Source organism: Triturus cristatus, chromosome 2_1, assembly GCF_964204655.1.
Source record: "Triturus cristatus chromosome 2_1, aTriCri1.1, whole genome shotgun sequence".
NCBI lineage: Eukaryota > Metazoa > Chordata > Amphibia > Caudata > Salamandridae > Triturus > Triturus cristatus.
The window spans coordinates 27,245,441-27,270,011 of NC_140581.1; the positions used below are offsets into that span (position 1 = coordinate 27,245,441).

Sequence of the window (24,571 nt, forward strand, 5' to 3'; positions counted from 1 at the left end):
CGCGGATGACACCCTGTTGCTATCCCGAACATCTTCGGGCATCCAGCGCGTCCTGGATGGTTTCGTGTGCTTCTGTGCCTCGAGGGGATTGGAGATCAATTTGGACAAAACCAAGTTTATGATCTTTAATCCCCCGAGGCGTACGCGCCCGAACCCTCTTCTGAATGGTGTTCCGTTGGAACGAGTCAAGACCTTCGTTTATCTCGGGATCACTTTGACGGAGGATTTTGGCTGGGGCCACCAGATTACCAGATCCGCCCTTAGACTTTCACAAATAGCAGGGGGTATTGGTAAGCTCCAGAGAGCATCGATCTCCAAACCGGTTGCGCCCGCCCTTGAGATCTATGGCCTCCAGGCTCGGACCGCATCCATCTATGGTGCCGAACTTTGGGGCCATAAGAACGTATTTAGCCTTCTGAGGGTGGAACAGGCCTTTATGAGGAACTTGGTGGGCCTACCGAAAAGTACACCCCTCATCCCCTTGCGAATGGACCTGGGTATGGAGTCTATTGAGGAATTGGTATCTGTCCGACCCCTGCTCTATTGGAGGAGGCTATGGTCAGGACCTGAGCTGGTACCCTTTAGAGCTGAATTTCGGGAGGTTTGGGAACAGATAAAAAACAAAAATATTCCATGGCTTTCTCATATTAAGGCTCTTTCTTTTAAAATAGGCTTGCCTCAGATATGGGGGACCCCTGAGTTGAGCTGCCCGAGAATATCTAGGGCCCAGCTGTTAAATCTGGTGAGGCAGCAAAATTCAAGCAAAATTCAAGCGCATTACAACGGTCAGCATCCTATGGTAGGCTCTCTATTGAGTTCCTCTCAGTTAAATCTGAAATGGGGTGGGAGGAATTCTTAGATGTAGTCGAACCTCCTCCTGCAAGGAAACTATATGCTCAATTAAGGTATGGCTCCCTTTCAGCAAAAACTTAAATAAGCAAAGGAAGGTGGCGCATGCACCCCAAAGGTTTATCAAGATGACAAGAATTATCTTTTGATTAATTGTAAAGTTTCATCTCGGAGACAGCGTAAACAACTGAAAATTTCCTGTGCTGCATGGACGATATGGCACGTTAACTGATCCTAGTACAGAGGGGCAGCTTCCGATTGCATGAACCCGTATTCGGATAAACAACACAATGTTTTTGGGACATTTTGACTATATTTTTCATATTTCATATTTTTCATAAGCACATTGATGATTTTTTAACGTTAGTTTAGGTTATGTTATGCTATGTTTGATACACGCTAGGTAAAGACGTCATGTTTTACAGCTATATGCAGCGAGTATTTTCATCACGGGGTTTGAGTCCGGGTGGTTTTCTTGTTTTGGTGAGTGGGTATAGTGCATTCTGGGACTGGTAGATTTTTGTTTCTGTCGATATGTTAGTGGTAGCGAGTTTTGGCGGGAGAATTCAGAAAAGGGTTTAGGCACACGTGTGAGAACTGTTTATAAGTGGAGTGATCTGGGGAGAGAGGTTGGTGTCTGACGGGGAACAGCCATTACAACGCGGTTATTACCACACTGTGCAGTTACATCGCATGCGTTACAACGCATGCGATGTTACAACGCTATGCCATTACAACGCAAGTCTGTACATCGACTTGTGCTAGATGGCGTGCTGACATTAAAAATAGTGTAGTTTACTATCCCAACACCTTCCCTACTGTTAAGTGGACTGGAGTTGGAATAGTAAATTACACCTTTTTAATGTCAGCGCGCCATCTAGCGCAAGTCGATGTAAAGACTTGCGTTGTAATGGCATAGCGTTGTAACATCGCATGCGTTGTAACGCATGCGATGTAACTGCACGCGTGGTAAAAACCCGCGTTGTAATATCGTACATCCGTGTCTGACTCTTTAGTTAACAACGCGCTATGGAAAAGTCGAGTACGCTGAACTTTGCACTTTTAAAGGTAACGGGACAGTCATTTTTATGTATGGGGAATCTACGGAGAGTTGGTTTGATTTTAGTTGTATTATCATTTCATTTGTTTATAGCCACGGGAACAGGGAGGTTACAACGAAAGTGGCAGATTTGTAAAAGGCAAGCTCGTAATGTTTTAAGATTTAGTATTATTGTATGAATGGTCAGTTAAAAGCCACTTCTGTTTTTTTTACAGCGAACCCCTGACGAAGAACACAATTGTTCGAAATGCATTGGGTTAATAAATGTGTCCGCATCGGAATTTGATTGACTGCACGTGCCAATGTATAAGCTCGGATGGGCGACAGAAGGCATTTGAATATGCGCAAATAAAGCACTCTGGTCAATACAGCTGTCTCCGGAGTGATTCCATAATGAAAAACAGAGAAAGTTTAAACTACAGTTTATTGGATTAAATTGGTTTACTTTGGATGATATAGTTCATTTTGGCATGTTCCTCTAGCAGTGCGGCAGTTTGGTGCACAAACTCGTGCACCTTTGGCATTATCCCTACCTATTAGGTCATTTACTTCGAAATGGACAAAAACTGAAAATGAATCTTGTCCGGCATGTAACTACATTAGAGAAGATGTTATCCACTTTTTATTCTTTTGTCCAGCATATGGCAATATACGCAAAACTTGGCTTATCCCAATATGCAGAAACCTGGGTTTTAGACATTGTGTGCAGGCATGTAGAGTTCTTAAATATGATACCTCGCCTCCTATTGTATTTGCTGTCTCTCGTTTTAAACCATTTTGAATTACTGAAATACGTCTGATAACTTACTGTTTAATTCTTTTTTAATAAGTGAAATATCTATATTTATTATTTTATTTGATGTGCTATGTGTGTATGTATTTTATCTGCACTTTTATGGTCTTCGGACCGAAATAAAGTTATCAAAGTTAGGATCATGGGATGTAACAATCTTAACAGCCCATTCTGGCCTATGAGAACAGGGTAGCCTTGCAACAGTGAAAAACGAAAATGTCTGTAATTCACTATTAGGACATGCCACACACATCAGGGCTTGTCCTACCTTATGCTTACAATGCACCCTGCCCTTGGGCCTACCATAGGGGTGACTAATATGAAGTTAAGGGAAGGTTTAGGGATTGGCAAGTAGGTGCACTTGCCAGTCAGCATGACAGTACCAGACTGCACGCAGGTTCTGCAGTGGCAGACCCTAGACACATTTTACCAGGCCGCTTTTGTGGGTGGCACAACCAGTGCTGCAAGCCCACCAGCAGCATTTGTATTTACAAGCCCTGGCACTCCTGGTGCATTTTAATGGGGTCTGACAGTAAACCAAATAAGCCAATCATGGAATCAAACCAACATATACATTTTAAATAGGGAGCACTTGCACTGTGGCACTGGTTGGCAGTGGCACAGTGCTCTGAGCAGCTAACACCAGCAAAACACATGAGGTACAGTGACAAAAAGTGGAAGGTGGACTCACGCCAAGGTGCCAGGTCTAACAGTGACACTGGTGTCTCCTCTGTTAACACAGCTAATTTCATGGAGTCCCATCACCATGCTTCTTTTGTTATTTGGGGTATGAGGGAGGGTATAGTGGACACCTTCCTTTTTGTTCTTTTTTACCCCAAGCAGAGATGGACCATGGTGTCCGCCCTACCCCTCCCAGTTCCTGCTCTGGGATGATAAGCCTACTTTCGGTCCCCGGATGGTTCAGTTGGAGTTTTCTCTTCTGCCTCCTCCTTGGTTTCCCTCAGCAACCACCTTGTTCTCGGGATGTTATGTGGTGCAGCCTTGTCTGCAAACTTCCACCAAATCACACATAATAGATTGATGCTCAGTTCAAGGTGCCCACTTCTGACCATACCATCCTTCAGAAAATCTTGTGTTGGTGCTACTTCTTTCTCTGCAGACGATCAAACTCTAGATTTGCTCCTGATGAGAATATATAATATTTTGTAATTGCAAGGTGTGATAAAGACCCCCATGGACAGGTTGGATCAGAGGATGATGGCAGGAATCTACAAGCTCTGTTCTTTCAAACTACTGTGCCACAGCCATGCGTAAGAGCAGCTACAGGAAGACTGTGAGAAGTTGGCCTGGCATATGCTGTCCTCTAGTTATAGTGGCCACCTTGCACCAGTCCAATTCGACTCTTAAGATGATAGGTTAAAAGACAACCTTTAAAGAAAGCTATCCTAGTGGTAGCTGTGGAGAGCAGCCTTCAGGCTAAGTCTTGAAGGAGTGTAAAGCTTATTGTTTTACATGGATAACCTCTTGAATGACCAAATGAAAGAGTAGTCCACACAGGTATATATACAAAAGATATGTATTTATTCTAAGAACAAATCCCACTAGTCTCTTGTGAGGCTGGAGGTAAAGATACAATTCAATAAAGCATTTATAATAACAATAAATAGCACTGGAATCACAGGGCCCCAGGGGGGGACCAAACCATATATTAAAAAAGTGGTATAAGAACCACAACAGTTCTGCAGACAGTGCCTAGGGCACTTATGATCGCTGGTCCCTTACGAAGCCACCCAAGGTAGTGAGGAAGGGGACCCACGGGAGACGTGTGCAGTGGTTAAACTACAGTCGGGATCCCCATTAAACCCTATGGGAAATGTCACGGTTGGAAATTGCAAGAATCTAGACACTTCTAGGAGGAGTTCAAGTTCAGGAGTCTTAAGTTAAGCTCTTGGAGGGCCTACACCCACGAGAGTACCGAGGTACCCCTGTTACCTGCCCCAGGTGCATAGGTCGTTTTCGGTGTCGGGTCGCGATCTCGTTTTCAATGTAAAAACGTGAAGAACTGCTGCTGGCAAGAAGTGTCGTCGATGTCGTGCAGGTTGAAGATGTAGATCTTGAAGGAAAGGACCTGAAAGCAGAGGGGCAGAGTCTGGGTCACTAGCCAGTGACCAGGGGGCTCAGGAGAAAGAGCCTTTCAATGTCGGGTGCTTCCAGGTTGAAGACGGGTAGCTTGGATCAGCAGCCACGGCTCCAGGAGGCGTCACGGAAGGCCAGCTGCTGGAGGGCGACTGTCCCACGAAGGATGAGGGTCACTGCGGTGTTAGTGTCCGGATTGGATCCACTAAGCCTTGGCAACCGCAACCCACGCAAGAGTCAAGAAACAGCTACGGTGCAGACCCACGAGGTCTGAGCAAGGTCTCCAGCGAGGAGACTGTAGAGCAGGCCTGGAGCAACCAGGGGAACTCTTGAAAGTGAAGATTAAACTCCGCCAGGGCCCACCAGTCGAGAGACAAGGGACCGCGGGAGGCAGCAATTTGGCGTGCGTAACGATGCGTCCACGGGTCGCCGGAGCGGGCTAGGGCGTCGATCTTTGGCACAGATGATGCTGAGAGGTTGGCTCAATAATGGACCAAAGCACAACTTCCCGACTCGTTGGGTTCGTGTGCTATGCAAGAGGTGGCCGATGTACTGGGGTAATGGGTATCTCGGCACCCACGGGGTCCACGGTGCTCAGCCTTGCTGTGCACACTCACTGGCCTCTGGGATGCTTGGAAACCCACCTCAGGGTAGTCAGAAGTCTTCGATGTCCGTAGGAGCAGTGGAGTGCCAACCGGGTCAAGCACCACCTTACCCAGACTACAGTAGTGGTCTGGTGGTGTCAGGTTGTATGGCTGTCCCAGGGGTGGCACAATAAGTGCTGCAGCCCCTGGTAGGCCTCTGAGGGACCCATGCCCTGGGTACCATCTACAAGGGCCTCATAGGGTGTCTTCAGTATCCAATTGGTATGTACCTAGGGTACTCACATCAGTTAAGAGAGGAAGCAGATAGGCTGGGGTCCTGGATAGCAGGGCCACAGCCTGGCTAGAGTCAGAAAACAGTCAAAACATCAGCAAAAAGTTGGGGGCAACTATGCAGTCAATGCCACTCTCCTACAAAGACACAAAAGAGCGATGTGCCCACACTTCACACACGATATCCGGGGCGTCCTTCACCCTACTAGCCACATGCATGACAAAGAGCCATGAAGTGCTCTACAAATACTGTGAAGCACACTTCTCAGCAGACAATACTCCCTCTCGGATGCTTCCATCTCTGTTCCTAGGCTGCCGGTGAAGGAATAAAGCAATCGACTTGTCCAAGGCGGGTCTCTCAGTCAAACCTGATATTTTATAATGTGGCAGGTGCCCCTTGCTCGATCCCTTCCCTGGGATCTGTGCTGCATCTTTGTAGGCAGCTGCCGAACACCATCAGCAAAAGAGGGCTCATGATTTTAATAAACACTAAATGAAGAGAGTGCTCAAATGGCAAAATACAATTCTTTCCTGGTCTCTAAAAATCTTTGAATCAGAGATGGTCCGTGAACCCAGACCATCTCTCCGAGGTTGATGCGTATGTTACTGTCACACACTGCAGCACCGGTGACAGGCTCAGATGGCACATGATAATGGTGCAACACTGAAGTCTATCTGTGTCATTTGGAAGTCAAGAAGGACTATCATTGGACTACCAAGACAGTTCTCTTTGGTAGCTATTTGCATAGAACAGCAATATCATAAGGTACATTGAGGTATAGTGCTCACCCTAGCCAGAATTAACTACAGCTTAGCTGGTAAAATACAATTTATAAATGTGTGTGAGTCACTAGGCTTCCTGGAGGTTTTAAACAGTTTTCAAAGCTCCTTGATTGTATCTGTATCTTTGAATGATTCTATCTTCTTCCTCCACCCCCTGTACCTTCCTGCTGTGTAGGTTCAGTGACAGTCCGGCCGCTGCAGCAGGGGACACCCGCTCTCACACTCGCGGTAACCTACTACAGGAAGGAGATCAGCGTGGACCTGGTGCCGGTCATCAAGAATCCCTTCAGTCAGTGGAACATCCCATGGCCACGTCCTAGACAGCCCTGGCCGTCTCCAGAGAAGATCTGTGAGATCCAGCACACTGGCGTGGACCTGGTGGCCAAGCACAGCCTGTTCTGGAGGTAAGAGATGACATGCACAACCACCCACAACCAACATCAACTCTGATTTGGAGGTGTTCAATGTAGGATAGTTATTATACATCCAAGACTGATTGTGTCCAATAGCTTGTGTCTGCTCTGGCGTCCACATGCACCGCTCGCCATATAGGTGATGCAAGCTGGGTGTCACCGGCATACATGTGGAGGCCATGCAGACTTCTGCAGCCTGCTAGCATAGTATGGGCTGGCTGTGTGTATGTATTGGAAAGGATGGGTCATTAGGGGAAAGTCCAGAGTGACACTGATACAAAAAGATCCAAGTGGCCTGTTGTTCATTGCGTTTACTTTGGGGCCACATATCTTGCAAGAGGAATTCGAACCACTAAATGGGTGAAACAAAGGACAGGACAAGTTCATAAGGAGGAAATGCAATGGGAGACAGACAAGAACTGTGATTGGACAACCAAATCGGAGGAGAAAAGGGATTTGTCAAGGGTTTGTTAGGAGTGGTGAAAAAATGATAGCGAAGCCAACAGTGAGGGCTGGCAGAAGAAGGGGATGATTAATAGTGTCCCCCCCCACAAAAGAGTGGGTTCAGGAGAGGGTCTACCTTTAAATGGGTTGCTGGATGGGCAGGAGATGTGTCTGAGATATTAAAATGATGATGATTTACTCAAGTTGATCGAGTCCTGAGCTTCTCATCATACATTATAAGGCCTGTGCCTTCTCATTGTATAATGTAGTTGATCTTTCCAGTGTCTGCTCCAATTGTTTTTTAATAAGTTCATGTGCTTTTCTTATATCAATCAGATATTCTTTCTCTCGAATTGAACGACTGCTGCTTGGAAAGATTGATGAAGATGGAGGACATCGACGCAACAGCCTTCGAATCCTGAAGAAGGTCAGAGAGGATCATTGGAAGACCAAGTATGGGAAGGTGTTGGTGTCCTATCACCTGAAGGTGAGTCTGCAGTAGTCTCATCTCCTTTGTGTTCACTTTTCTGGTCACAGTAAAAACAATCAGTAGCATCTTCGATGATCTTGGTACGTCCCCCAACCCCCTGCTAGAAACTCATCACACAGGGCCAGTTGCTTCCATTTTTCCATTGGTGCACACTCGTATGTGTGGCGTTAGCCAGACCTTTTGATTTTAATAGATACTGATGGAGGCTTTCAGCCAGCCCTCCTCATCCATGGGTCTGTAGTTGTGTCATTCATATTTTTCTTCTGCCCACTGTAGCATAAAACATGGGGCAAATGGGTCAGCCCACTTCAGTCCTTGACTAACTTCACTTTCCGTTCACAAGTAGCACATCCACAAACAAGGTAGATTCCTTCAATGCCTGCTAACCATCTGTAAATTACTGGTCCCAGGGCAGACACTCAAACTCCACTTGCTGTCACATTAAAAATACTCTCACATGTTCTCACCCGCAGCCAACCCTAGTGTTGTCCCTGTTGAAACCTTGCGGAGGTCCCACTCTGTCAATCCTTGTCTGACTTGACATACTTCCAATGCACCTTGTCTTGTATTATTGCAATACTGCTGTACTTTGATTTCTGTCACATTTCAGCTTATGTGATGTCTATATATGTGAGTACCTGAAACCTCAAACTTGTGGAGGGGATAGCTTCATGCTTCAGCACTTGATTACAGATCATGAGGTCCACTGTCAACGTTTACTCTTATAATTTTATAGGTGCTTAAAAACCTGGTGACATAATTTCTGACGTTTCTCATAAGAAAGTCCCTTCTCTCACTAACATGCATATTTAATTTCTGTGCAGTGCAGGGCACATGGAATTCTCCCTGTACTTTAAACTCTACGTTCCTCATCCTCAACCCAGTAAATACACTGTGAGATATGCCACATTATACGCCTTTGTCAAAGACAATACCACACTCAATAAAAGTATGCACACCCCAAAAAAATGTAATGCATACTAAAAATGTTATTGCGTCCGACATCTAAAATATAAACCAGTTTACCCAAGAACTGAACTCAGAACCCTTGCACCAAAATTCTTGTTACGCTTAATCACATTACACAGTCTGTAATGTTTGGTAAAAGTAGGGTCTGAAGACCAGGGAGCTGCTCTTCAAATCTCCTGTATAGTTACTCCCTGGAAGTCAGCCCAAGAGGCAGCCATGCCCCTGGTTGATCTTCCCTGAATAGAGATCCCTTATGAACCTGCATAATAGCAGCTTCTAACCATCTACCAAGAGTAGTCTTCCTTTCTTCTCCTGATGGTCCAAAAGGCACAAAAAGCTGATCTGTATACCTGAAAGTGTGTGGCCTGTTAAGATAAATGAAAAGAGCTCCTTTCACACCCAAAGTGTAAAGAGAACGCTCCTTCTCTGAAGAAGTGGAAGGGATAAAGAATGAAGAAACACCCCCTGTGAGTTGTAGAAAGAGGAATTGACTATGGAAAGAAAAGAGGGATCTGGTCTCAGTATCACTCCACCATCAATGAATCTTAGAAAAGGAGGATGACAGAGTAAACCCAATAGTTCCCCGATTCTTCATGCTGAGGTGATAGCCACAAAAAAAACTATCTTCCTAGAAAGACATTTTAAGTCCACTTCCTCTAGAGGTTCAAAAGGGTTCTAAAGATTTAAGAACCATAGGGAAACTCCAGAAGGAGAGAAAGGTTTTGAGATAGGCCTCAGGATAAAAACGCTTTTAGAGGCTCTGCTAATTAGAGCTTTAATTTATCCTTGAGGTTTGGAAAACTCTCAAAGTCTTAATAGCGAATCAGTGAGATTTGAGTGCAGAGCAGTAGAGAAAGATTAAGCTGAAACCCCTCCACCAAAAACTGACTGAAAGACTCCAGTGAATGGACAGAAAGGAGCCAAAATACATTCAGAGAACACAATTTGTGATATGCCTCCCAATGTCTAGAATAGGTCTTTAAAGCTGAGGGTCTTCTTGAAGTCTATATGGTTTTGACCAAAACAGGAGATAGATCCTTCTCATTAAGTTCAGCCCTCAACCACCAAACTGAGAGATCTAGAGTTAGAGGAGGAAGGGAAGGAAAACTAAAGGGAGATGGAGCGGGAGGAGGAACTCACTGGGGGTAAATTACCAGTCTCTTGAGAATTTGGAACCAAGAGTGTGTTGGCCATTGGGGAACTATCAAGATTACGTTTCCATTCTCCTGCAGTTTTTTTTCCAATGTCCTTGTTATTAGGGGAAAAGACAGGAAAGTATAGAGCAGTCTCTGGGGCCAACCCATCGGCACAGCGTCCGTTTTCCCATGCTACCCTCTCTTGAAACCTTAAGCCGAACCTCTAAACCAATGTGTTGTTCTAAACTGAGGCATGAATCTCCTGCAGATTTGCTTGAAGTTTCTGCGAGATAACAATATTGGGGAGAGAATGTGGCCTAACGGCTAGGGCGGGCGACCTCGGAGCTGGGGATCCGGGTTCAAGTCTCGGCATGGACGCTCAACATTCTGTGATTCTGGGCAAATCACTTAATCTCCCCATGCCTAACAAAAATGTTCATGTAAAGCGCTCTGATACCTTCAGGCCTAGTGCGCGCTATATAAAATACCCCCAAAACATAAATAGGTTCATTAATGGAGCAATAGACCTGCTTGGAAGATCTGCCTGGGTGTTGTCTATCCCCTTGATGTGTATCCCTGACTGACTCAGCACATTGTTTCCCATCAACAAACCAATTGATGTCTCCACCTGATCCAGGGATCTTGATCTGAGGCTCCCTTGGTGTTTTATGTAAGCTATGGAAACACTGTTGTCCAATTTCACCATGACATCTTTTTGCAGAATGAAATCCTTGCACTATAGGTGACTTCTGTAAATTGCCTTAAGTTCCCTCCAGTTCGATCACTTCTTCTGCTTCAACCAATAATCATTTTGATTGATACAATTGACCCAATAAGTTTGCTCCCCAACCAATCCTGCTGGCATCTGTAGGTATTATAAGAGTTTTCTGAGGATGCATCTGCACACCCTTGGCAAGAATGTCTGTGTTCAGCCACCATTCTACTCCCTGCTTTTTCTGACTGGAAAAGGAATCAGAGGGGCCAGGGAGTGAATCTCAGGAGAATAGAAGCTGTGCAGGCGCCACAGGACGAAGATGAAGACATCCCCAAAGAACTGTGAAAACACAGGCCTCCATGTGTCCCAGGACCTCCATGCATAACTTCTGAACTGGAGAGAGGTTTACCAATTTCTGCAATCAAATAATTCTGTCTTAAAGAACAAAGGCTCTGCCCCAAATCTGTCATGAAATTAGCTCAGCTGAACTTTATCTCCCTTGCCCCAGGCCTAGCTCTCCCGTGCTGCTGCACCAGCCTTCTTTTGCCTTGATTTTTACTTACTCCTTTCTTTTCCCCATTTTTCTGAGGGCTTTCCCTGCTTTATCGCAATTTTTAACTGCTTTCTCCTTCCTTTCCCCCTGAGTGGTTTCTCCTCCATTTCCCTTGTTTTTCACTGCTCCTTGCTTTTTTCCCTCATTAGCTGCTCCCGCCTGCCTCCCGTTCTCCCAACTACCCCGCCCACCACCACCCAGCACCCCTCTCCCCTCCCAGGGCCAAATTAACGGAGGCTTCAGTGTGACCCCATTGAGCAGGCCCCAGGCCCAGCTCTCCAGTGCTGCTGCAACGTCCTGCTTTCTCCCTGTTTTTCTGAGTGCTTTCTCCTGCTTTTGCCTCATTTTCACTGCTTTCTCTGCGAAGCAGCAAGTAACTCCAGCGCCTTGAGACCCTCATGGGTGATTTGCCTCGCTTTATAAATCCTGATTGATCGATTGATTGATGATACAAGCTGACATTTCGAGAGGTTGAGCAGAAGACCTAATTTGTTCATCACCACTCTTGTGCGTTCCAATAGCCTCAAAATGTCCTGGAAGGAAGAGGCATGAAGCAACCAGTCATCGAGGTATGGATAAACTGGGATCCCCTATAAATGAAGATGAGCCACCATCTGTGTGAAAACTCTGGGGGCTGCTTTAATTCCAAAGGGAAGCACCATAAATTGCCACTGTCGTCTACCCACCACAAATCTTAGGAATCTCCAGTTCTTTTTTACTATGGGTATATGAAGATAAGCGTCCCTAAGATCTAGTGTAGTTGAACCCACAGCGTGTCCTGCTCTCTTCTGCCACGGTATCCCAGCAAGCGGTGCCGTGTGGTTGGCTTGCCTGGGTCCAACATCTGAGTCTGGAGACCAGAGCTTCTTTGGCTCCGCTGGCCACACAACGGGACCTGTTTCCCATTTGTCCCTGACTCCTAGTGCGCTATACCTTGCAGATGGTCCAGACCGGCTGCTTAGGCTCTGTGGGCCCGCCATTAGACCAACAGTATTGTTCGCCAGTTTCTAACACCTCTGGGTTTTGGGCATCCTCCACACTGGCTGGGGGTGTGATGGCATCTCCTCCCCTTGCCTGCTTGGGGAGCCGCTCCTGTTCACCAGTCCCAGGATCTTCTCAGCATCTGAATTGTGATTGGCCTGGACGTGCTGCAGTAGGAGAGTGCCTTTAATAAGCTGAGGGCCAGGAGCAGCCTGTTCTCTCCGGAAGTTATCATGCATCCGCTCCTGATGTGAGGGTGAACAATGTATCAACAGGGGGCCCTCAATTCTCTGGGGTTCATTTTCTGGACTTCTTGATGTGCTGAAATGTGTGACTAATGGCCTGGAGATTTCTCTTGGTTTTTTAAATTTATGGGCTTTGATTTCTAAGGTCTATGGGTGATTAACTCTTCTCTGCTGAATGAACTTACAGGACCTGGGGCTAAAGCTCCATTTTGGAGGGTCTTTTTCTACAATCTGAACTTGTAGCCTTTTCTCCTCAAGATGGCGGTCTGAGCAGGCTGATAGAAACAAACATTGGATTAGCCCCCCCCCCTTTTTCATAGAAAGTAAAATAAGACGTTGTACAATAAGCCAGGGCGTGAAAGAAAGGTAGAACATCTTTGATGGAACACTTTGTAGCAGCCATCTTTGAATGGTGCAGTCTTTGCTCTTCCTCTGAACAGCCTACAGAACACCAGGGGTTTTGAAACAAAAGGTGGGTTATCTTTATAATGTATCTGTTGACATTGCAGTCTCTAACCTGTTCTTCACACAATACATCGTTGTTTACATCTCCACCATGGCACCAATTAACACTTACTCCAAGATTAGCCTGCTGTCTCAAGTGGGATTTAATACATTTAAGATTGTTTAACCTCCTAACTTATGTAAAATAGCTACTAAGAGCTTCAAACACAATCTACTCAAATGTTTCTCAGAAACCTAGTATCTGATGCCTATTTCTGCCTGTAAAAGGGTGTTGTGATTAATGACCTGACCTTCTTCACTAACAGAAGATCCCAGTGGAGAAAAGTCTTAACTTCAACGCTTAGATCCAAACCAATGAGGAAAACTCCTCATGGTTTCCGAGTAGCAATAATACCCTCACCAGATTTCAATGCAGATCTTACCATATCCTTTACAACTATGAAAACATCCTCATACAAGAATCTGACAGTAATCTTAATCAGTTCAACAGAATCTTTATGAAGATTGCAAATACGCTGGTTAATACTGATATGGACACCCAACTGAATCAAAGTCTCCCCATAGTATCGAAACCGCACACCACGTCCTCTAACTCTACCACCTCTGCCATTTGTCCCCCACCTCGTCTGACCCAGTTTAACCAGCCCCCTGGCAATCACCAGAAAATCAATGATGAAGAACCTGGATCTGGTCTATCGAATATAGTCTGCCCTAGCACCAAATTGGAGGATTTGCCTCCCCCCCTTCACTCATGAGTCTGAAACACAATGTTCACCACCAGGAGGATTTCAAAAATAATAACCGGGGGAACCTTAGCTCCACTAACTACCATTCCACTACCTCTCCTTCACCCCAATGGAGGACACGCCCATCCTCCGTAATCCCTGCCCACTGTTGCCCACTGCCCCTCAACTCATGAGTCTAATAGAGGAAGCAAATAGGTTAACTCTTCTTACCTCTCATCCACCAGTACATCATCCTCTAGCCCACAACTACAAGGCTCCTCCCCTTCCACATTCCTCCCCACTTATCAGGAACTCCAATTGCCCTCCTTTACCCCTCTGAAGGAGCCTATTTACAATCTACCCCTAGACCTACGTCACACACTGCTAACCCGCCCTCCATTGAGGATAAGCTGGCAGATCTCAAGCATGATCTTCAACTAGTTAAAGATAGCTTGCAGAACCTATTATACATCTCAGTGAAGATGGAAAAGTTTTGGAAGATCAATTCGATCCTTGAGACTAATCAACCCTGTCCTCCTGCAGCAGATAAGGAATGCAGGGGAGAAATTTCGTCCAGGGAAAACACGTTCAGTTTTCTTAAGAAAACACAGCCATATCTTAATCACCACTCCGGGCCCTTAGTTTCACTAACCATCTGTCTGAGGATGACATTCACTTTCTTCTTCTATCTTACAACAACTCTCACAGTGATTCTCCACCCTCACCACGCAGTATCCAAACTATTCCTACCAACCCGTTTTGAGAATCAATTGTCAATCGCAGAAATATTAACAAGGATAACCTAATGCCTGTTCCCACGTCACACCTGGAAGCGGTTGTAGTTAAATATCACATCAAATCGATGCTCCTTAACTGCAGGTCAGCGGTCAAACATGCAGCTGATATTGCCAACCTCATTCTTACGCACAAACTGGGCATCATGCTCTTAACTGAAACCTGGCTTAATGACTCCTCCTCTTCAATTTTGGACATCTTAGTTCCTCCCAAATATGACATTATTAGACTGGATAGATCTGTTAAAGCTGGGGGAGGCATTGCATGCATCTGTTGCTCAAGTCTCACCCGGAGACACTTACAAAATGCACTGAAGTCCTCCTATGAACACGTAGGCATTTAAATCTGGAACAATGACAAATTAGTTTGTTTGCTTCAGACGATCTACCATCCCCGGCGTGACAATCTTCTCTTCATCGAACAAATTATGGAAACCATAGCTTCAAACTCTGATCAACTCACCAACCGTATCTTCCTTGGGGGTTACAACATACACTGGAACAATACAACTGATCCCTCGCTGTGCACCTTCAAGGCTTCCCTCTCTGACCTGAACTTCTCCCAGTTCTTCAATGAACCCACACACAACGAGGGGTCCACCCTTGATTTAATCATAGCAAAAGACAACATGATTCAACTTCAAAGCATATCTCATTATGACTGGTCAGATCACAACATAATCTCTTTTAGCATCCTGGAAAGAGTACTGTGTAGACATGGTCAACCTCACAAGAACAAACAGTGGTCTCGTAATCTGAGGAACATTATTGTAAATTACCTAACATCCATTAGTAATAACCTACTTTCTCCACCTCCTAACATGACCAATCTGGATGACCTCACTGATCACTACATCCATGCCATGACAAATATATTCAACACTGTAGCTCCAAAGCAAATCAAAAGAATGCCGACCACACAGTCCAAACCCTGGTTCAATGGCTCCCTCAACGAGGAATGATGCAAACTAAGGCTCACAGAGAAATCATGGAGAAACTCTCCTTCCATAACTAACAAACCTTAAAGAGTTGAGGATGACAAGAATTTCTTAAAACAAACATATCCGTAGTATGAAAGCCGAACACTTTCGGTCTCAACTTGACAATGCCAAAAACATACCCAAAAAAATATTTGAAATCATCAAGTTAACCACTCAACCAACCAAAAATCTGCTCCGCCGACCTCACTCCCTAGTGATGAGGATTTATCTGCACACTACATGGAAAAGTTAAGAAAAATTGAACTTTCACTGCAACTCGCTTAAAAATATCCGCATTATCTGACCCAGCCCACAACATCATCAGGGCAAAGATCATACTCTAAAAAACAATGCATCGTGGAACACCTTTATACTACCAGATGAGGTTGAGCTACTGAGAACTGTAACTTCATTAAAACCCTTGAATCATTTCAATGACCCTTTGTCTGTCAAATCTTCAAAGAGCTTAGATTTGCCATTCTCCCACTCTGGTCCAGGATTATCCATGAGTCGCTTGTACACGGCAGGATTCCTGATTGCCTCAAAATAGGGCAAATCACACCCATTCCAAAAAAACCTAATGAAGACATATCCGATCCCAATAACTTTCAACCAATTTCCAATATCATGACTCTAGCCAAGCATCTTGAGAAATGCGTACACATACAACTATGCAATCATATATAAAAGTTTCAGGTCCTTGACCAATACCAATCAGGATTTAGAGCGGGTCATAGTACTAAAACAGCTCTAAATTACATCGTTGATGACGACTTCATACTACTTGACCAGAAAGAACCTTGTCTTCTTATTCTTCTTGATCTGTCCTTGGCATTTGACAGGGTCAAACACGAAAACCTGATTGATCTTCTTGAAAAAAGGATGAAGTTATCGGGCTATGTCTTAAATTGCGTCATAATAGAACACAAAGAATCAAAGTGAACCATTCCTTTGCCAGCAGTACGCAATTGGAGTGCCTCAAGGTCCCACGCTTTTCAACTTATTCATGGAACCCCTCACTGAAATTCTGACCCGTTCAAACATACAATACCACATGTACGCCTTTGACACTCTATCGTACACTGTATATCCGGTGAATATTGCCTCACCAGAAGTCATCAAAACTCTGAACTGTGTACTTCTGAAAACTCAACAATGGTTAGCTCACAAACACCTTACGCTAAAGACTCTCAACATGGAATTCCTCATGATTGCCCCTCACAACCACTCTGGACCCATTTAAGTCTGGCTCAAATAACTTAATGCTCTTAACTGTGCTCACATGTTGTTGACTCCGCAAGATCTTTAGGCATAGCTCTGGACAAATCCCTGAATAAGTAAAACCACATCAGAGCAACAACTAGGGTAGCCAACTACTATCTCAACACACTTAAGAAAATCAAGCCGTTCCTTCCTCCTGAGGACTTGCAGCTAGCAGTCCAATCCCTATTTATTTCCTGCCTGGAATATGGAATTGTGACCCTGGCAGGGTTACTCAAAGCTAGACTGCCCCCCTAAGGGCCAGTCTGAACTCTTCTGCCAGACTCATCATGGGTTCAAGAAAACATGATCATCTGACACCTGACCTAATACAAATCAATTGGCTATTGCTCGAAGCTAGGATTAGGTTCCAGATTGCCTCCATTATAATAACTGTTAGAATCAGGGGTCTCTGGTTGGCACAGGTATGCACTTGCGACAAGCAGGGACCCTCTCCTCTAAATCAGGGCAAAGGATTACCCTTAGTGAATAACCCCTGCTCCCCCTCTAGGTAGTGTGGCGCGAGCAGTCAGGCTAAACCCCAGAGTACAATAGGTTAAGCATTTAGGGTGTCCCACAATAATCACCAACCCACCACACAGAGACACCAGACTGTATTTGTAAAAATAAAGCTTCTTTATATATAGGCTCTTCAAGCAGGCTTAAAATACAATCTTCACTTCAATCTGGTTCCAGTTACTTGTTTTCAATGTTCAAGGATGCCACAGTTCTTTCAAAGGCACAATTCGGGTGCAATCTGCACCTCTTGGGGGTCCGTGCGCGTCGAAGCGCCTTCCGTACGAGTCGTACAGGTGGTGGTACGCGTCGTACTACTCGTAGTACGGGCCGGACACTCTTCGGGACGCTTCCCTGCGATAGCTCACGCTTCCCGCGTGAGTAGGCGTACGCGGACAAGGCCGTACGGGCGCTGGTACGTGTCGTACAGAGGTCCGTACGCGCCGTACACTCAGGGCCGCTTCCCTGCAATAGCTCACGCTTCCCGCGGGGGTCAACGTACGGGAAAGCTAGTCCGGGCCGCACAGTTGAAGGTACGTGTCGTACCGGGGAGTTCGAGGCGCACAGTACCTTGGATCTTTAGGGAGAGTTTGCGGCGGCATTGGCAGTCACAGGAGGGGCGTCCCACGTCGCGTTGCAGTCTTCGCTTGCAGAGGACCACGGTGCTTGGGGGGGGGGGCGCCTCGGGACTTCCTCAGCTCGCCTCGCGGTGGGAGGAAGGAGGGGCGGCTCGGGGGTGATTTCAGCGGTGCAGCGCTGTCGGCATCAGCCAGAAGTGGCGAACCTTCGTGTCGTTGATCCTCGCAGTGGTCTCTACGGCTCGGGGCCACAGAGGCTCAGGGCTTGGAGTCACACAGTCTCTCCTTACGTTGCGAGCTCCGGCTCGAGGGGGCAGCAGTTCACTTTGTTCAGGCCAGGCGGGGCAGGAGGTCACGTTGCACGGCGAGGTGGGGACACACAGGTTCTCTGGAGTCAGCGTTCGCAATTCACCAGCAGCAGCTTCCTTTCTTCCAGGGAGGGGTAGCGCCCACTGTTCCTGGGGCGCAGTTCAGGGGGCAAGTTCACCAGCAAGCCCTTGGAGATTCTTCACAAAGCACAAGTTGATTCAAAAGTATTTTCTCAGTCTTTTCCTCTCCTTCTTGCAGCAAGGCACCCACCACAGGCCAGTCTCTCAGGCTTAGAGACAGTACTCCTCCATGCAGCTTTCCCAGGTCGTTCTCTTCGGGCAGAGGTTCTTCTTGGCGTAAACAGGATCTGATTTCTTAGGAGCAGGGCTCCTTCTTTTATACACAGTTTATTTTGTTCTTTGTGGCCAGGGGGCCTCTGCCTGGCTCAGTCCGGTTTTGGAGCACTTTGTTGTGGTGACTCAGCTCTTTCCTTTCAGTGCACAGGGCAGAGACATCAGCCGCTCCACAGGGGGCGGAGCCAGCATTGTGGTGGTAGAGCACAAGCCTATTCAGAGTCAAGGTGTACTCCTCCCACCCATCCTGGTGTAATCTCTCTACCCACCACCTGGCAGCCAGCCTGTCTCCTGGAATTCCCCAGCCCTGCCCCTCACTGAACCTAGGCAGCACACACACACAGCAGAGGGGGACTGAAATGGCTTGGTGAGTAAATACTAAGTAGTATTTACAAACACAGGATATTAAAATAAACTTTACTAAAAGAAGTATTTTATTATTCTGAGTTCAGGCATACTAAACTTGACTTTCTACCATGCTCTCTGGATCCGCTGGGATTATAGAGTGTAACAATTCCAGCAGCCCATTCTGGCCTATGGAGAGCAGGTAGCCTTCAATAGTGAAAAACGAAAATGGCTGTAATTCACTATTAGGACATGCCACACACATCAGGGCATGTCCTACCTTGCCTACAATGCACCCTGCCCTTGGGCCTACCATAGGGGTGACTAATATGTAGCGAAGGGAAGGTTTAGGGACTGGCAAGTAGGTGCACTTGCGCAGTCAGCATGACAGTACCAGACTGCACGCAGGTTCTGCAGTGGCAGACCCTAGACACATTTTACCAGGCCGCTTTTGTGGGTGGCACAACCAGTGCTGCAAGCCCACCAGCAGCATTTGTATTTACAAGCCCTGGCACTCCTGGTGCACTTTACTAGGGACTGATAGTAAACCAAATAAACCAAACATGGAAACCAATCAATGTATACACTTTTCATAGGGAGCACTTGCACTGTGGCACTGATTGGCAGTGGTACAGTGCCCTGAGAAGCTAACACCAACAAAACACATGAGGCACATCAGCAAAAAGTGGAAGAGAGACCCACGCCAAGGTGCCAGGTCTAACAATAACCCTGTGTACCTTGCAAATGAATTGAGGTTTCTGGTCTGAATCGGGCACTAATATTCTCTAACACTCTCTTGCCAAAACCTCACAAATTCAAAAACAAAAGAACCTACAACCGCTCCTTATACGGTCTTGCTCCGAGAATATGGGTGGTTCTAACTTCCAAAATCAGATCTAACCCTTCAACCTCCTCATTCAAGAAACAAGTCAAATGGTTACACCTGAATAACCAGTTGCAACAATTTACGTGAAGGTACCAAAACTAACTTTCATTTCTTGGTGACAACATGGGTCTCTCATTCAATGATGCATTTTTTGTTACTTTACATGTACCACTTGTTTGGTTTGCTCTATTCGTACCTGTGCTTGTTAACTTACTTTATTGTTTATTATGTACGCTTTTATCTGCCAATCTTATCTGCCTCTTTGTAGAGCACTCTGATACCCCTACGGTTCATGTTTGTGCTATATAAAACTTTTCCAATAAATAAATAATGTCACATCTTGAATTCGATGTGCAGAATGCACTGATTGAGGTCCTTCAAATACATTACCAGATGATAGCCCTTGAAGGTTGTCTTGACCAGAAAGACAATTGAGTAAACACCCAGGCTTCTCTGCTTCCTTGGAACAGGACAAATTTCTCTTTTCCTTAAGAGACAGGCAATTCCATTTTTATCAAGGATTGATTTTGAATTGGATCCCTGGGAACCGGCGTTCAAATTGTTCCTGAAGTTTCTGGATGCACCAGAAACTCTATGTGATAACATGATACCACAATGTTGAGGACCCACTTGTCTGACATGATTATTTTCCATAAGAAGAAAAACCTCTTTATCCATCCGTTAACGTGTATAAAGGAAAATTCTCAGCATATTCAGAAATTCTGAGGTTTGGAACCTGAACATGATTTCAGTTTCTTAAAAGAATGATACAAGGAAGAGGATTTCCCCTGAAATATGAAAGATAGGTCATAGGTCTGTCTCCTTTGGTCGCCAAAAGGATTTCTGTTTAGGATATTTAGTTGACTTTGGCATGTCGTCCATCACCACTGTCCATCCCTGTGCACAGATCCATAGCATCCACATGCTCCAGCCCATATCGACTGTCATGTCCATCCACGTCTATTCCTCACTGCCCCACTTCGTCATTCCTAGGACCTCCGATGGTGTCATCTCTTTCCCCCCGAGCCCGCAATGGGGATACAGCGCTCACTCCAATCACACATAGGGAGGTGGAGTTTGGGGGAGAGAGTGCATGCCCTTGAGATTTCAGTCTATTGGTCGACAAGATATAGGAACCATACATCCTCAAATTTCTGCAACTGGTCTTGTTAATATTTCTCTCATAGGTGGTCAGTCTGAACAATCCAATCATACATTCATTCAGTGTTGGTAAGATAGGAGTTCGCCAGTGTTGGAGGATGCATATTTTTGTGGCATTGTCTACTTCCAGTAGGTCATGTACGAGAGCCAGTTTTGCTGTTTAAGTGAAGGAAAATAGGCTGGTAGCGTGTAATGTTTGCCATACGTCCATCCAGAAGTTGCAGAGTCTAGCGCACAACCATAATATGTGATAGTGATCGCAGTCCATTTGGGCGCCTGTCTTGCTTTTTTCTTCAGAGCAACTGGACAAGACTTCAAAATACTAGGGCACAATGTGAACACTTATCAAACAAGTATTGGCATAGCCAATAGGTCTCACCTTTGGGACCTTATAAGTGTTTAGCCATGCAACAGTTGCATAACTAAATACTTATAAGGTCCAAAAAGCGAGACCTATTGGCTATGCAAAGCGGCCGCGAAAGTAATCGCAATCAAACATCAAAGCGGCCGCGAAAGTGAACCTATTCGCGGTAAAGCGCGGCGCGCGCCCGCGCATATGCCTTGTAGCTCCAGGCTAGCCTGGTAGCACTTTTTGGAGACCAGCGCATGCGCTGGGTCAGGCGAGTCCTAAAAAGGACTCTACACACTTTAGAATACCAAAATAAAATGTGACAAAGCTGAACACTAATTTGCAAAGTAAAGAGTAATATTTATTGCAACAAGTTCCCATATATCAAATGGTAATAATATACAAGTAAAAATAAACGCATGTAGTGAATGTATCTGCGCAAGAATAGGTAATTAGAACTTGGAATACTTCACCGGCTGTCTGTTTGGCATCACCCTCTCCAGCACGACTGGGGAACCTGTTGACAGTCTCAGGCAGGAGATCTCAACCATGCAAATAAAGAAAGCCTGGGGCAGCACGTTTGCTCCGCAGGAGAGTTCCTGTCAAAGCGCCAAGAGGTCTGTATCATTATACTTTTTACTAACATGAAGAGAGACTTCTAGAAGCTCCCCCTTCCTTCATCTGTGCTGTAGGTGCAGGCTACACTCTCTGCATCGAGGTCACTCAACGGAGCAGGCCAGGCTCTGATGAGAGTTCTCAGGCAGAATTCTTCACATTCTCATCCTTGGACACTGTACGCACCCCACACAGTATTTTCTAGCAGCTTATATATCTTGCTTGGTGAATAGAGAAAAATAGCAACCTCTGCACGCAAGTAACCTTACACTGCAGGCGTTCGCAACTGAAAGGCATGGTCAGACAGACACAAGATTAAACCATGCTCACAATAATGTACTTAAGGCAAAATGGAGTCAATATATAACTGTCTGCAGCATTACACTTCACCCTTTGACCATTCACTAATAATTAGGATAACTCATAGGTGTAAAAGTTATAGCTCTAGGACAAAACAAGGATATAAAGTAAGGCATACATTGCATACAGCTACAAAGAGATACCAAAATACATATTATAATGAAAATGACACTTAACATATAGTGAAGCTGCCCAAAGTCAGGGAACCATCAAAAAAACAATCCCGCCACCCCTTGTCCACATCTTGCTTCACTATCTTGACTAATGTATACAATGCAATAAGATGTGAATGGATGGATGTAGAATCGTCAGACAAATTGAAACAACACAATCCTTCAAAATCTGCACAGCCATGGTTATTTTTTTTCAGCACATAGTCAATAGTAGCCCTATTTTGTAAAGCGGCTTTTCTTGTTTCCTGAACATCCAATAGCAATTCAGCTAAAGCAGACGTTATGTTTATATTTTTCACCATTAAACAGGAAAGCTTGTTTAATATCCTAGTATTATACACAGTTGTGGGAAGTTGGCCTGGTATATGATGTTCACTAGTTAAAGTGACCACCTTGTACCATGCCAAGCAACCCTTATGGTGTGGTTGTAAGTCAACCTTTTCGGACCAGCTGCCCTAGTGGTAGCGTAGGCTAAGCAGTCTTTCAGGCTAAACTCGTTTTGGCATGTAAAGCAAGCTGTTTTACCATATGTAACCCCCCTTTATACCAATGAAAGGACACCACACAGATATATATTCAAAATATATATGTATCTATTACTCAAAGTATCCCCTAGACTCTTTATGAGCACAGGAGCACAAATCGTTAAACAAGAAAGTATTACAATATACAGAAGTTGCACTTTATATGGATAGGCCCTGGTGGCCGATCAAACCATATACTAAAATAGTGGTATAAGTACCACGAACAGGAAAGGGAAAAGACCTAGGGCCTCTAGAATCACTGGGCCTACAAGGAGCTAACTTCAGTTAGTGACCAGGAGGTCCACGGGTCGCGTGTGCAGTGAGGAAAGTTACACGCGGGCTCCCATAGGTTTTCAATGGGTGCGTAAAAGTTCAAAAGTTACTGCTAGAAGGGTCTTCTGGATGGACTACAAACTTAAGACTTAAAACACAGACACTAGAGATGTTTCTCTACACTTGGGCATCGGAGTGCCAGCTTTACCTCACCCACAGGAAGCGGGTGCATAGGTCTCGAAGTGCGTCGGGTTTCGTCTATCTGTTCAATGGAGCCTGATGACAAAGATGCTGCAGGCGGTCGGTCCAGAAGAGATGCGGTGGATCCAAGGGTGGATCGGAGTTGTAGAAGACCTGAAAGCAGAGGGGACAGTGTTCACAGTCACTAGCCAGTGACCGGCGTGGCACCAGGTAGGTACCAGGCGATGTCGGGTGCAAACAGGTGAAGAGGTGTAGCTTGTCTCTGCAGCCACGTAGTCCCTGAAGGTCGACGACGTCCAGGAGTCGGTTCACGAGCTGTCCCACGCAGGCTCTCGCTGTCGGCGGTGTCGGCGACTCGAAGGAAGCAAACAAGCCTTGGCAAAAGCAGGAGTCGCAGGAATTGCAGAAAGCTGATTACTCTGGCCAGCAATGTCAGAGGGGCTGCTCCTTTGGAGGGAAGCAGGGGCCAGTCTGGAGCAACCAGACCAGCATCGTAGTTTTCAAAGTTAGTCGCCAAGATGGCCACTAGCCAATGGGCCAGGGACCGGGCAGGCGCGTCGAGTCGCAAAGTGCAGAGGGGCCCCACGCAGATCGTGGAGATGCTGGAGGGCTCACCTTTGGTGCAGATGCTGCTCGGATGTTGGGCTTCTCAGGACCCAAAGTACAACTCGGAGGGAGCCTCTGTTGTCGCGCTTGCAGCTTGTCGAGTGTCTTTTCAAGATGGCTGGCTCCACGTGTCTCGGTACCTCCACGGGTTCCTTCTTTGCAGGGACTGTGGATCGGGCTGTGAGGGGTCTGGAGGTCCAGGTCTTGTCGGTCTCTGGGCTCGGGCTCCGGCGGGAGGCGGCGACAAAGCAGACGTCGAGTTGCTGGATGGTGCTTGCGTTAGCAAGATGGTTACTCCCTGACCATAGGGGAGATTTCCTTCAGTCCTCTGTGCAGCAGAGCGTCGAAGTTCCCATCTTCTTCTTTGTGTTAAGTTGATTCCAGGATGTCTGAAGTCTTAGGACACAGCTCCTACCTTTAAGCGGATTCTAGGGGCCGGACTACCTGCTAGGTCCCTCCCTAAGGGTGGGACCAGGAAGGGGGGTGGTTACACCCCCAATCCTTTGTCCAGCTCGCCCCAGGTCCGGGGCTGGTGTGCCCCAGGTCCGGTTTGAACTGGCATATGCACCGAGGCTCCGTGTGAGCCTCAGGCATGTCTGATTCCATTCAAGCCCTACCTGACCAATACACAAAATCCTGTCTGGGGTGGTGCTCGCACTTCCCCTGGCAGGAAACCCTTTGTCCACGTCTCCCAA

The 24,571-nt window shown here is 46.0% G+C and overlaps 1 protein-coding gene across 4 annotated transcripts in view; it reads left to right on the top strand.

Annotated features, from left to right (window-relative positions):
• Window positions 1-24,571, top strand: part of LOC146863644 (protein mab-21-like 3) — a 240,614-nt gene that overhangs the window by 72,737 nt on the left and 143,306 nt on the right. For all 4 annotated transcript variants that reach the window (XM_085627725.1, XM_085627728.1, XM_085627727.1 and 1 more), the window contains exons 2-3: window positions 6,633-6,861; window positions 7,651-7,801. In XM_085627725.1, coding sequence (XP_085483851.1) covers window positions 6,633-6,861; window positions 7,651-7,801 — 380 coding nt within the window. The remainder of the gene's footprint in view (window positions 1-6,632; window positions 6,862-7,650; window positions 7,802-24,571) is intronic.